Source organism: Urtica dioica, chromosome 5 (genome assembly GCF_054948205.1).
Source record: "Urtica dioica subsp. dioica isolate 48M chromosome 5, U.dioica_male_clone48M_v1_H2, whole genome shotgun sequence".
Classification (NCBI taxonomy): Eukaryota; Viridiplantae; Streptophyta; class Magnoliopsida; order Rosales; family Urticaceae; genus Urtica; species Urtica dioica.
In genome coordinates this window covers 37719994-37731331 of record NC_142760.1, presented here as the reverse complement: position 1 = coordinate 37731331, position 11338 = coordinate 37719994, and the positions used below count along the sequence as shown (strand labels likewise).

The following is an 11338-nucleotide window of genomic DNA, read 5'->3' as shown; positions in this document are numbered from 1 at the left end:
ATACGTCATGTCAAGTGGGATAGATGCTACTCTCAGTCTCAAGCAAGGATCGCCTTACCGTTACCGTTACCGTACCGAGACCCCAATTTTGGGGGGATACCGCTTACCGAAGAGGAAACCGAGGGGCATTCAGGAAAACAAAAGGAAACCGATACCGGTAGGAAACCGTTTACCGGAGAGGAACCCGACAAAAAGTGTAGGAACCCGAGGGGGATTCAGACAAATATTTTACAATAATAAAAATAGTTTTCATAGTTCATACTTCAAACAAAGGTTCATACCAAACATAAACTGAGTTCTTAAACAAAAAATACCATAAGTAGAGTATAAAATTATTACAACACGTGCGATAAAATACACTAATTATAAGTTGAGTGTCTCGGGGGTTGAAATCTGCGTCGCCTAGATCTGCGGCGCGGTTGATCATCCACCATCATGTTATACTGGTACCACGTCATGGAACTAGAATATGTGTTGAACCACGTACGGAAGTGATAATCGTAGGTCTCCTGACTAAGACTAATAGGACGCGAGTACGGAGGATAACCGTCCTCCCAACGTGTGAAAGGGGTTTGACCGTACCCATTGTAGGACTCCTGTGTGTCTTCCACTGTGATCACGGGTATTACGGGGACGGGGACGTAAGTGTAGGACGAGTAAGGTTGATTCTCGTAAGGGTCGTATGACGCCGTTAACTGTGAATAACCAATCTCGGAGCCGTCAGGTGTAATAGAGAACCCTCCAAATTCTGAAGTCAATATATCTATATCATTACTACCCGACATTGAGATCGCATCGTTCATACCCCTTTGGTTTCCGCGTTGATTTCCTCCACTTTCCGGAGCAAAAAAGAACGGATTGAATGGCTCATCCCCGTGTTGAGACCCGCCGCCCTGGTATTGAGACCCGCCGCCCTGGTATTGAGATCCTCCGGCCCTGGATTGCTCCCCGCCCGTGTATTGAAACTCGTCGCCCCCGTGTGATGGTGACCCGCTACCCCCGTGTGACGAGCCGCCACCTGAATCATGACCACGGGTATCAACTCCGACCTCTTCACTCAAAACTTGTTCGACGTTTATTCCTTCTGCCCGAGCATGAGATTCCGCCAATGGATCGGGCAAGTTGTCAGCACCATCCATGTGGACCGGATCGATCCAACGGTAAAGCTCATCGTCACCATCAGTATCCGCGCCTGACCTATCGAAAGCCCTTTCAATGATATCAAGAGGATCGAGAGGTTCCATTTCGTCCGCATACCTCGTTCTTTTGTCTCTCAAGCTTAACTTCATGTTGTAGCTTGCAAAGACAAGCTTGTCGAACGTTGAGTGCGCCAAACGGTTCCTTTGCTTCGTGTGGATCAAAGCAAACGTACTCCAGTTCCTCTCACAGGCAGATGAGGACGCCGTTTGCGATAGGATTCGCCTTGCCAGCTTCTGCAGCGTAGGTGTATGATTCCCATATAGTTCCCACCACGTAGCTGCAGTCAATACGAATGTAGTTAATAAGTGAAAAAACCTGAATAACATCTTCATGAGATTGTACCTGCGTTCACGGTGCCCCTAGTAGACATTGCACTTTTTTGTCCAAAGTCACCTCGCATATCTCGAAATGACAACAACTCACTTGCCAACGTCGATGAATCTTCGTCGGGGTGTAGAGTGTCGAACACCTTGGTCACCGAGGCCATATGGGTACTATCCTTATGGATTTCCCTATTGTACTGCAATTTTGGATTAAGGAAAAAAGCTGCACATAATTTAAAATAATGTTAGGGACATAATTATAATATTATAATTTGAAAAATAGGCTACCTGCTTCATGTAACGGGTGGCCTAATTGGTTGTTCCACCTGTTGTCGATGATGTCTACGACCCAATGACGTCCGTGAAGTGATTCCAACCGCTTCCGCATCTCATTGAAAACATAGTACAACAACCCCATAGTGGGATGCACCTCCGAGTCCACTAGTCGTAAACACGTGTACATGGGCTCGAATATGGCACACACGTCGTCGACTCCTTGCCAAAAACGGGTTTGTAAAGTGTTGTCGGCAACCCATTTCCCTTCTCGTGAGGAAGACAACTTCAAATCATCCCACCATTGAGAGGTGAAAAGGTTCCTAAGAGGTGATCTTTTGGCTCGGAGACTTCTGAGAGCCAAGTAGTTGGTCGCGAACCTTGTCGCCCCGGGTCTCACAATTTCACCCGTACTAGTCTCTCTCAACTTGGACAAAACAGAGCCGTGATTGTAGATGAATTTGGTCGTCTGTCGAGCGGCTTTCACCACGTTGTCGACACTTGGCCTCTTCCCGATATCTTCGAACATCAGGTCTAGGCAATGTGCGGCGCAAGGGGTCCAGTACAAGTTGTACTTCCTCATCAGCTTCTTCCCCGCAGACTTGTAGTTGGACCCGTTATCGGTGACGATCTGTACGACGTTTTCGGGTCCCACTTGTTCAATTGCCTCGGAGAGTATCCCGATGAGGTACTCCGCACTCTTGATCTTGTCGGACGCGTCAATTGACTTCAGGAAGACAGCCGACCCACCACAATAAACCATAATGTTTATTATGCTTAATCTTGTGGGTCCCGTCCAACCATCGGCCATGATGGTGCATCCGTACGTCTGCCACTTCACCTTTTGTTCTTCGACATAAGCTCGCATGTCTCGTACCTCTTCGTCGAGGATCCAGCCGTGAATGTCTTTCGGGCTGGGTACCGGGACATTCGGTCCTACAATTAAATAAGATCAATATATCAAATATACGAGATTACAATTTATACTTGTAAAAGCGATATAAAAAGTTTTTACTTACCGACTTCACCGGAAACATGAATCATGTTCAGGAAGTGATGGTCAAGTGTCTTATTTGCGGCAACTTGCGAGTGAATGAAAAATCGGCCGATGGCTTTGGCCAACCTCTTCTTGATACCGGGTTGCGATTCGTCCACCCTCCTCTGGCGCGCACTATCACTTTGGTACAACGACGGTGCGGTCGTAGCAGATCTTCTTAGCTCAGGAGTCCCGGAAGATCCACCGGGACCTTCACGTTCTTTCCGCCATTGTTCGGCTGCTTGTGCTTCTCGAGACCTCTTCATTATCCGACGCAGTTCCTGCTCTTCGTCTACGTCTTCGTCAGAGTCTCGACTCCCCCCTAGACTTTTTCGGAGGTCGGCTCGTATCGACTCACCCAAACACTTACGTTGCTTCTTCTTTTGAGAGTTCCCGTAGAGTAACTCTTGCATTTCCGCTTTTACTTCAGGAGGAACTTTGTCGCATAACCTCACGCTTTTGGACTTGTCCACGTTCGCCAAGTGGTTCTTCACACGAGTGATTCCACCACCGCCCATGATGTGTCCGCAAAACTTACATTTGCGTGCACTTGGTCGTCCTTCGACGGGGTCACAATACTTGTATGCCGGGTCGGATGCCATACTTCATAATCATAATAATCATCAAATTAATTATAATTCAACATAATCATAATCTTCACAATCATCAATTCATCATCAAATTAAATCTAATTCAACATAATCACTAACACAATAATCAAATCATGCCGATGGAAAATCGAATGGAAATAATATTGCAGAATATGGTCAAATATAAAAATAAATATATATATATATATATATATATATATATAAAACATTGCATAACATATTCTGAATCAAAATATAATAAAAGCATAATGAAAATACACATATGTATTAATAAATAACGTGTATATATATATATATATATATATATATATATATATATATATATATATATAACATTGCATAACATATTCTGAATCAAAATATAATAAAAACATAATGAAAATACACATATGTATTAATAATTAACGTAATGAAAAATGTTAAAATGATAATGAAGTAGTATAAAAGTTTTTATTTAAATGGGCTTTTTACTTTATTTAAAATCTAAGTCCATTATTATGCATCTACTTGTTCTTATATTTGTCTTTTATTTATTTCGTAGGAAGCATAAATAGTATTATTGTCAGGCTACACTACCATCTTTTTATTTATATTACTTCCTATATTTATATTAGGATGCCTAATATTACAGTAGGCTATATTATGATGCCTAATATTACAGTAGGCTATATATTACACGTATATGGGCTCTTGTCAGTTGCCACTAATAAATCACACGCACAAGTCCCATCAGTGCACTTTTATAATTTTATTTATCTCTCTCTCTTTTTCTTTTTTTCTTTTTTTTTTCTCTCTCCCCTACTGAATCATCTTCCTCGGCTGAAAGTCACAGGAAGTCGCCATAACTTATCAAAAGTTGCCAGAAATCACCGAATATTCACTTTTTTTTTCTTCTTTAAAACTCAAATTTTTGAAAAAATTGAAAAAAAACTCAAATATCCGAAACCATAAACACGTACCTCTCGGATTCCTCGGATTCTTGACAAACTAAGGAAGAGAAGAACGAGATCCGGCGGGAATCACAGCTCTTTGACGGAAATCGCGAGAAGTTGGCGGGATCTGAGCAAACGTAGGGAAGAAAAAACGGAACCCGGGCCGGGAGGGTTTCGTCAATCTCACACTCGGGATGTGAGGTTTCCCCGAAAAATAACCCAAACTTTTTATATATAAAACGAGACCCGGTCCAACGGATTCCGGTCCGGTTTGACCGGGATCCGACCGGGTTCAGGACACGGCAGCGATTTATGCGCGTTTCCTCCCGGTCCTCTCCGGTTCGCCGGAACCCGCCCGGTTCCCGTCCGGTTCCCCCGGAAAGTCAGACATTGGTCTCAAGTCCCAACATCTTTACTAGAGATTTGTAATTAAAAAAAGAATTAATTCTTTTTTTATCCCATAGGATTTCATTTCACCACATGTACTCAGAAATGTTGCATTGAGAATCTCTTAACTAATGACGTTATTTCACGTTGTCACTTCTGTCTAATTTTGGACATTAAATGTCACGTTTTTTGTCACGTGAGATTTAAAATATGTGCAATTATCAATATACCATCGTTTTATTATTTTTATAATAATAAATTAAAAAAAAAACTCTTCTTTCTCTTCACTTCTTCTCTTTCTCCTTCTCCGAGAGAGCCGAGTTCGATAATTCCAGTGGTGCGAAGAGGATCGCCCCTCTAACAGCATTAACACAATAAATAAATAATTACATAAGCTATTATACCAGATGATCAAGAGCAATCCTTACTGAGAAACCCAATTAAAGACTGCTCTTTCATGGTCTAATAAATCAATGCTCAGATTAGGAAATTTGAAGCTCTAATGTATACATGTTTGGTCCACAAACTAAACCAAAATGGACAAGTTTAGATCAGGGAAAAAATTATGGGGCCGTTTGGTTTAGTTTTCTAAACTCGTTTTCTGTTTTTAAAATTCTGTTTTCTGATTCTAATTTTTTAAATTTAAAAAACAGATTTAGAATTACGTTTCAGAATATTTTAAATGTTGTTTGGTTATGTTTTCCATTCAATTGTATATAGATAAGATAGAAAACAACTTTTCATTGTTTTCTGTTTTCTAAACAAATTTCAAAGAAAACAGAAACATGATTCTAAATCTGTTTTCTAAATTCATAACTAAACAGTTTTTCTAAAACTGTTTTCTAGAATTTAGAATCAGAAAACAGAAAACGGGAACAGAAAACATAACCAAACGGCCCCTATGTATCTTAAGTGTATAATCGAAATGCGATAAATATTCTAGTAGTATCTAATATATTAGGTTTATCCCTTAACATCACTATTTATAACATGTTTATACCTAAAAAATTTATTGAATAAAATATAATCCTTATATGATTTTAATTTGAATTTCTCCAAAAAAAAAACGCTATCAAATTAACAATCTGAAAAGAAAATTTTCTAAGAGATTTAACGTAAACTCATAAAAAAGTCACATTTGACTAAATAAAAACTTTTTAGGGAATAAACATACTATAAATAGTGATATTAAGGGATGTTAATCGCGTTTTTGGATTACCACTAAGAACCGTCCGTGATTCGATCTAGGGCCGGACCCTATGACCGCACGTAGGTTGAGTTTGGTGAAGTTCTTCTCTTCTCGTCGTGTTTGTGTTCTTCGTGTTCATCGTGTTCTTCGGATTTTTTAGCGTCCGGGTCTTCGGATCTTCGAGTCTCCGGGTCTTCGAATCTTCCACGTTCTTCGCACTCTTCGTCGGGTGTTCGAATCCTTGCACTTTCACCTAACCACAAGAAAACGTGAATCTAGAAGGACGCGGAGGGTTTTCCCTCGACGCGTTCTCCGACGCTCAACATTAGTCGTGTTGTATTGTATTTTTTTTGGTATGTAGTGGCTATTAATATTGAAATGTTTTTGGTATGTAGTGGCTATTAGCTTAAATTTTAAAGCATGTGTGGATTATTTGGGCTATATATATATATATATATATATATATATATATATATATATATATGTTTAGTCCGTTCCTTATACTAACCCACATAATAACTTAGGATCAATGTGACGAAATATATTTGGATTGTCACTAATCTAACATTATTTCCAACTCTATTACAGAATAAGTTAATAGTAAAATTCCAACCGTAAAGTTCTAGTATTACAAATAAATTTATAATATCTTTCGTTGGGAAACGTAATATATAGATTTACTTGTAGGCACTAAAACCAAAAGAGAACGCCACCGCATATATCATCGTCATCAACTTCAATAGTAAGTTGTTTCAAGATAAAAACTATTACCATAAACATAAAGAATAAGAATTAAAATTTCATTTCATTTCATTGATTTGAATTTGGGTTTACATAAAATTCCCTATCTAGAATTTAGATATGATTTTTTTTTAAAAATTCAATATAGAAAGTTGAGATATTTTCTATTTATTTTATGGAAAATATAGAAGTCAATTTGAAGAAACTTTGATAAATTCTGTATTAATTGCACATGAAGCTCACATTATATTAAGTTTGTGGAGATTCTCGGCCAGCAAATTGCCTTATATTTTCATATATTGCGCTGTTATATCATACCTTGTGGTTTGGGTATACAAATTAAAGGGATCCTTCAGAGTTAATCTATAATGAACGAGTAAATATATCGATTAATTAGAAAAATAGCTAATTTAAATGTTTGACATTGCTAAATAGTCAATGTTTCCTAAATCTTAGATAAATAGTCACTGACTTTTATTTACAAGCCGTTTTACAAAAATACCCATACATATCATTCTCCCCAAAACGTTGGCTATGTAAATGAATTTGATAAATCGCTCCTCTAAATACGATTAAGTCAATTAAATAATTAATTTCAAAATAGAAACACATAGCACAATTTAAATTTAAATGAATGACTAACAAAAATATTCAAATAAAAACGTAGAATAAATGTGTAAATATCTGTTAATATGTGTCAATAATTGTAAATATTATGTAAATACGTATGAATGTGAACTATGATTTAAAGAACATAAAATCATAAAAATAACTGTTGCATTTATTTTGGGCATTGATATGCTATCAGAAAAATAACTGTTTTCTATATATTTGGAAATATAAGATAGAATTTAAATGAAAATTCGGAAATAAAAAGAAGGGACAAACCTGGAAAGCATCAAATTTTTTTGATAGGATCACGTTATGTTTGTGGCTATTTATCTAAGATTATGAAACGTTGACTATTTAACAATGTCAAATGTTTAAGCGGTTTATTTTTCTAATGTATTTTTTAAAAGTCGTTGTGATATTGTACTTTCTGATTGTTTCTTTCCTTGACTTTATATAAGTTTCATGTAATGACAAGAGATCGGCAAGCTCTATATAAACAAAAACCAGAGAGAGCACTTTCACCACAAGTTTACAAAAAAAAAATGATGAGGATCGGCTCATCGATCAAATTTACAGTTTCCCGGTGTGAGCCGGAGCTGGTTGTGCCTGCAATTCAAAGCCCGCGTGAGCTAAAGCAACTCTCCGACGTCGATGACAGCCTAGCCCTGAGGATTCCCATGCCCGTTATATATTTCTACAAGAATAATCCATCGATGGTCGGTCAAGACCCAGTTAGGGTTATCAGAGAAGCTCTCAGTAGGGCTTTGGTGTATTACTATCCTCTAGCTGGAAGGCTTGTAGAAGGGTCTAACAAGAAGCTCTATGTTGATTGCACCGGTGAAGGAGTGTTATTTATTGAGGCTTCTGCAAATATTACTCTCGACCAGCTTGGTGATAATATCCTATTGCCAGATCAATATTTCAACGAGGTTTTGTATAATGTACCCGGATCTGAGAATATAATTGGCGGTCCTATAATATTTGCACAGGTAAATATTTTCTTAGTTTCACGATGAATTAATTATTTTGTTTTTAATTAAATAATTTTTTTTTTACCAAAATGGTCAACGGCTATATTATTACGTGGCACAAACTTAATTTTTTTTTAGAGGTATGTAAAATATTAGGCAATGCTATAAAATAATACGCTCTACGTTTCATATTTACTTCTAAATTGTATAAAATAAGGGTTCATTATAAAAATACCCAACTTAAACATTTGATATTGTTAAATACGTTTGATAAATCTTAGATTAATAACCATTTTTATGTATTTACAAACATAAATCTTAGATAAATAATTACTTTCATATATTAGACCACTTCATTATTTATTGCTATTTATCTACGATTTATCAAGCATTGGCTATTTAGCAAAGTCAAATAAATAAGTCGACTATTTTTCTAATTTATCGATAAAATAATAATCTAATAATAAATATATGCAAAAACATACCTTCATTTTTCTTATTCGTACAAGTTTAACCCCTCATTAAAAAAAAAAAAAAAAAAAACTGTAGTTTATACCAATAGTTCAATTTTTTTTTACTACCTGTTCTTAAGTGTTTTTATGTTTTTTTTGGCCAACTCAGGTGACTCGATTGCTGTGTGGAGGTTTTATTTTTGCACTACGATTGAATCACACAATGTGTGATGGAATAGGGATTACACAATTCCTACAAGCCGTGGCAGAGATAGCTCGTGGTGCGGCGGCTCCTTCTATTCTTCCCGTTTGGGAAAGAGATCTGTTTATTTCCCAACAGCCTCGAATTGCTTCCGAGGGCGAAGATGAATCTGCGACGTCTTTCCTGAATGAAACAGAGGACACTTTGAATCGTTCGTTCCTCATAAGTCATGATTTCATTAAAGGAATCCGCAGAGATCTTCCACAACACCTTGCCAAATCAACATCTTTCGATGTTATCACAGCTTGCTTATGGAAGTGCGTTGCCCTAGCTTTGAACTTGGACCACGAAAAGCCAGTTTGCATCGTACTTGCAGTTAATGCTCGCGACAAGAAATACAAGTAAGTTCATTATTGAGGACCTATACTCACAAATCATAAAATCTATGGACTCTCTCTCTCCCTCGCGCTCTATATATATATGGGTAATTTAGCAAAATAGCCGATTTAAACATTGAGAACTGCTAAATAGCAAAAGTTCGTTAAATATTAAGTAAATAGTCAATTTTATATATTTACAAACGTAAATATTAAGTAAATAACCACTGTCATATTACGCCACATTATCATTTATGACTATTTACCTAATATTTACCAAATCTTAACTATTTAACAATATCATTGGCTATTTTTCTAATTTTTATATATATATATATACATGTCTAAATTCTAGTCCTATATGATCACAAACAAAATTATTTTTCGATTTGGTTTGGAAGGATTATACAACCAGATTTTCACAAGCACTAAAAAGAAGTACATAGTAAACCACGTATTTTTTTGTTATGTTTAATCTCTTATATGATTCAGTATACTTTTTTTTTTAGCCTCCTGTTTTATTTTCAATATCCAACAAAAGGTTAAGTACTGATGAATCCTGTATAGTGCAAATATTCCTGTAGGTTACTACGGTAACGCCACTGCTCTCCCAGCTGCAATCTCAAAATCTAAACTTTTGTGCGAGAAACCGCTAGCATACGCGGTGGACCTCGTGAAAGCCGCGAAAAACAAGATGACCGGCGACTTCTTTCGTTCGACAATCGAGTCGAAGGTGGTGTTAGACACTTCTGTTGCCGAAGGAAATGGTTTTTTTGGAGTTTCGGACATAAGGTATATGCAAGAAATCGATTATGGCTGGGGTTTGCCGGTTTACGTAGCAACAGTGTACAAGCGTTCTTTTGTTTGCCATATTTCAAAATACACAAACATCGATGGACGTGAAAGTATTTCTGCAGTGATTAACTTGCCTGAGCTTGTCATGAATAGATTTGAGCACGAGCTACAGAAATTAACGGCTACAAAAAACTTGTCCAAGCTTTGATTTTTCAGGCTATATTGCTCATGCCGAGGCCGGTAATGTGTGTCCATGTGTGTTCTCTTGTAGGTGAATCACCGTTTTTAACTTATTGTTTCTATTATCTTGTTTCCAAGTTTAATCCTATTTTGATGCGCGTGTTTTGTATTTTTTTTTTCTCAATAAAGCTTCGGTGTGGGTCCCTAGCTAACTCATATGTTCTTCTTTCTGTCTGCTTGTTTACATTTTCAATGTGTGATTTATTGAATTGTATCACCAACTTAAAGGTCTTAAAATTATATTGAGATTTTTTTTAGATTATAATGAAAGTAAAGATGATGAACTAGGAGCTTTGGCTTTCTGGAATAATAAAAATCCCAATTTGCTTATGGATAGCTAATTTAAATAAAACACGATAACTTGTTCAAGCAATCATATTATTAAGGGAGAGAAGATGATTTTGTAATCAATTAATTCGATGACTATATGTATAAAATGATTCGAAATTCGACCACATTGTAAATTAATTATCTGGATATCGTAGGCATTTCATATCACTTTTTATTTTATTTATTAAAGTGATTGTTTTGGATTCGCATTATTTTACTATACAACCCCGGATTTCACAAGCACCAAAAAGAATTATACAAAAAAAATTCAAGATTAATTTCAAAAGATTTTTTTCTTTTTGCTATTGATAATAAATTTACATGTCCCGACCTCTACTAAAAAAAAAACCCTTAACTACATAGTAAATGCCACTTTTTTTTTTCCTATACTTTAGGTTACTTGTACTGATAGATCTTTTATAGTTGTCAAATTTAAGAGAGAGAGAGAGAGAGAGAGAGAGAGAGAGAGAGAGAGAGAGAGAGAGAGAGAGAGCTCGAAGATTGTATTGAATATCTCATAGCTTCATTAGCTGATTGTACACTGATATACATGACACTCTGAGTAGGACGTCAACTAAGCTAAGTACACAATAGAATCTACGACAGCAAAGCAAAACAATGATACAGAAAACGACAGTAGTAATACAAACAACACTACAGTAAGGAA

At 36.6% G+C, this 11338-nt stretch overlaps 2 protein-coding genes across 2 annotated transcripts; one reads left to right on the top strand and one right to left on the bottom strand.

Moving 5' to 3' along the window:
• Window positions 1–359: 359 nt before the first annotated feature.
• Window positions 360–3434, bottom strand: LOC149398279 (uncharacterized). Its single transcript, XM_089614539.1, has 4 exons — window positions 2816–3434; window positions 1812–2732; window positions 1624–1746; window positions 360–1477 (listed from the first exon to the last, which is right to left on the bottom strand). Exons 1-4 carry the CDS (start codon window positions 3432–3434, stop codon window positions 360–362), a joined length of 2781 nt encoding a protein of 926 aa, XP_089470665.1.
• Window positions 3435–7846: 4412 nt separating this feature from the next.
• LOC149398278 (methanol O-anthraniloyltransferase-like) lies at window positions 7847–10507 on the top strand. Its single transcript, XM_089615924.1, has 3 exons — window positions 7847–8293; window positions 8897–9330; window positions 9874–10507. The coding sequence occupies exons 1-3, from the start codon at window positions 7847–7849 to the stop codon at window positions 10307–10309; spliced, it is 1317 nt and encodes a 438-aa protein (XP_089472050.1). The 3' UTR covers window positions 10310–10507.
• The last annotated feature ends 831 nt before the right edge of the window (window positions 10508–11338 follow it).

Coding starts and splice junctions, on each gene's coding strand:
- LOC149398279 (XM_089614539.1), bottom strand. CDS start 3,434: ATGGCATCCGACCCGGCATACAAGTATTGTGACCCCGTCGAAGGACGA. Junction 1,747..1,811: donor CCACCCGTTACATGAAGCAG/GTAGCCTATTTT, acceptor AATTATGTGCAG/CTTTTTTCCTTAATCCAAAA. Junction 1,478..1,623: donor AGATTCATCGACGTTGGCAA/GTGAGTTGTTGT, acceptor TATTGACTGCAG/CTACGTGGTGGGAACTATAT.
- LOC149398278 (XM_089615924.1), top strand. CDS start 7,847: ATGATGAGGATCGGCTCATCGATCAAATTTACAGTTTCCCGGTGTGAG. Junction 8,294..8,896: donor GTCCTATAATATTTGCACAG/GTAAATATTTTC, acceptor TGGCCAACTCAG/GTGACTCGATTGCTGTGTGG. Junction 9,331..9,873: donor GCTCGCGACAAGAAATACAA/GTAAGTTCATTA, acceptor AATCCTGTATAG/TGCAAATATTCCTGTAGGTT.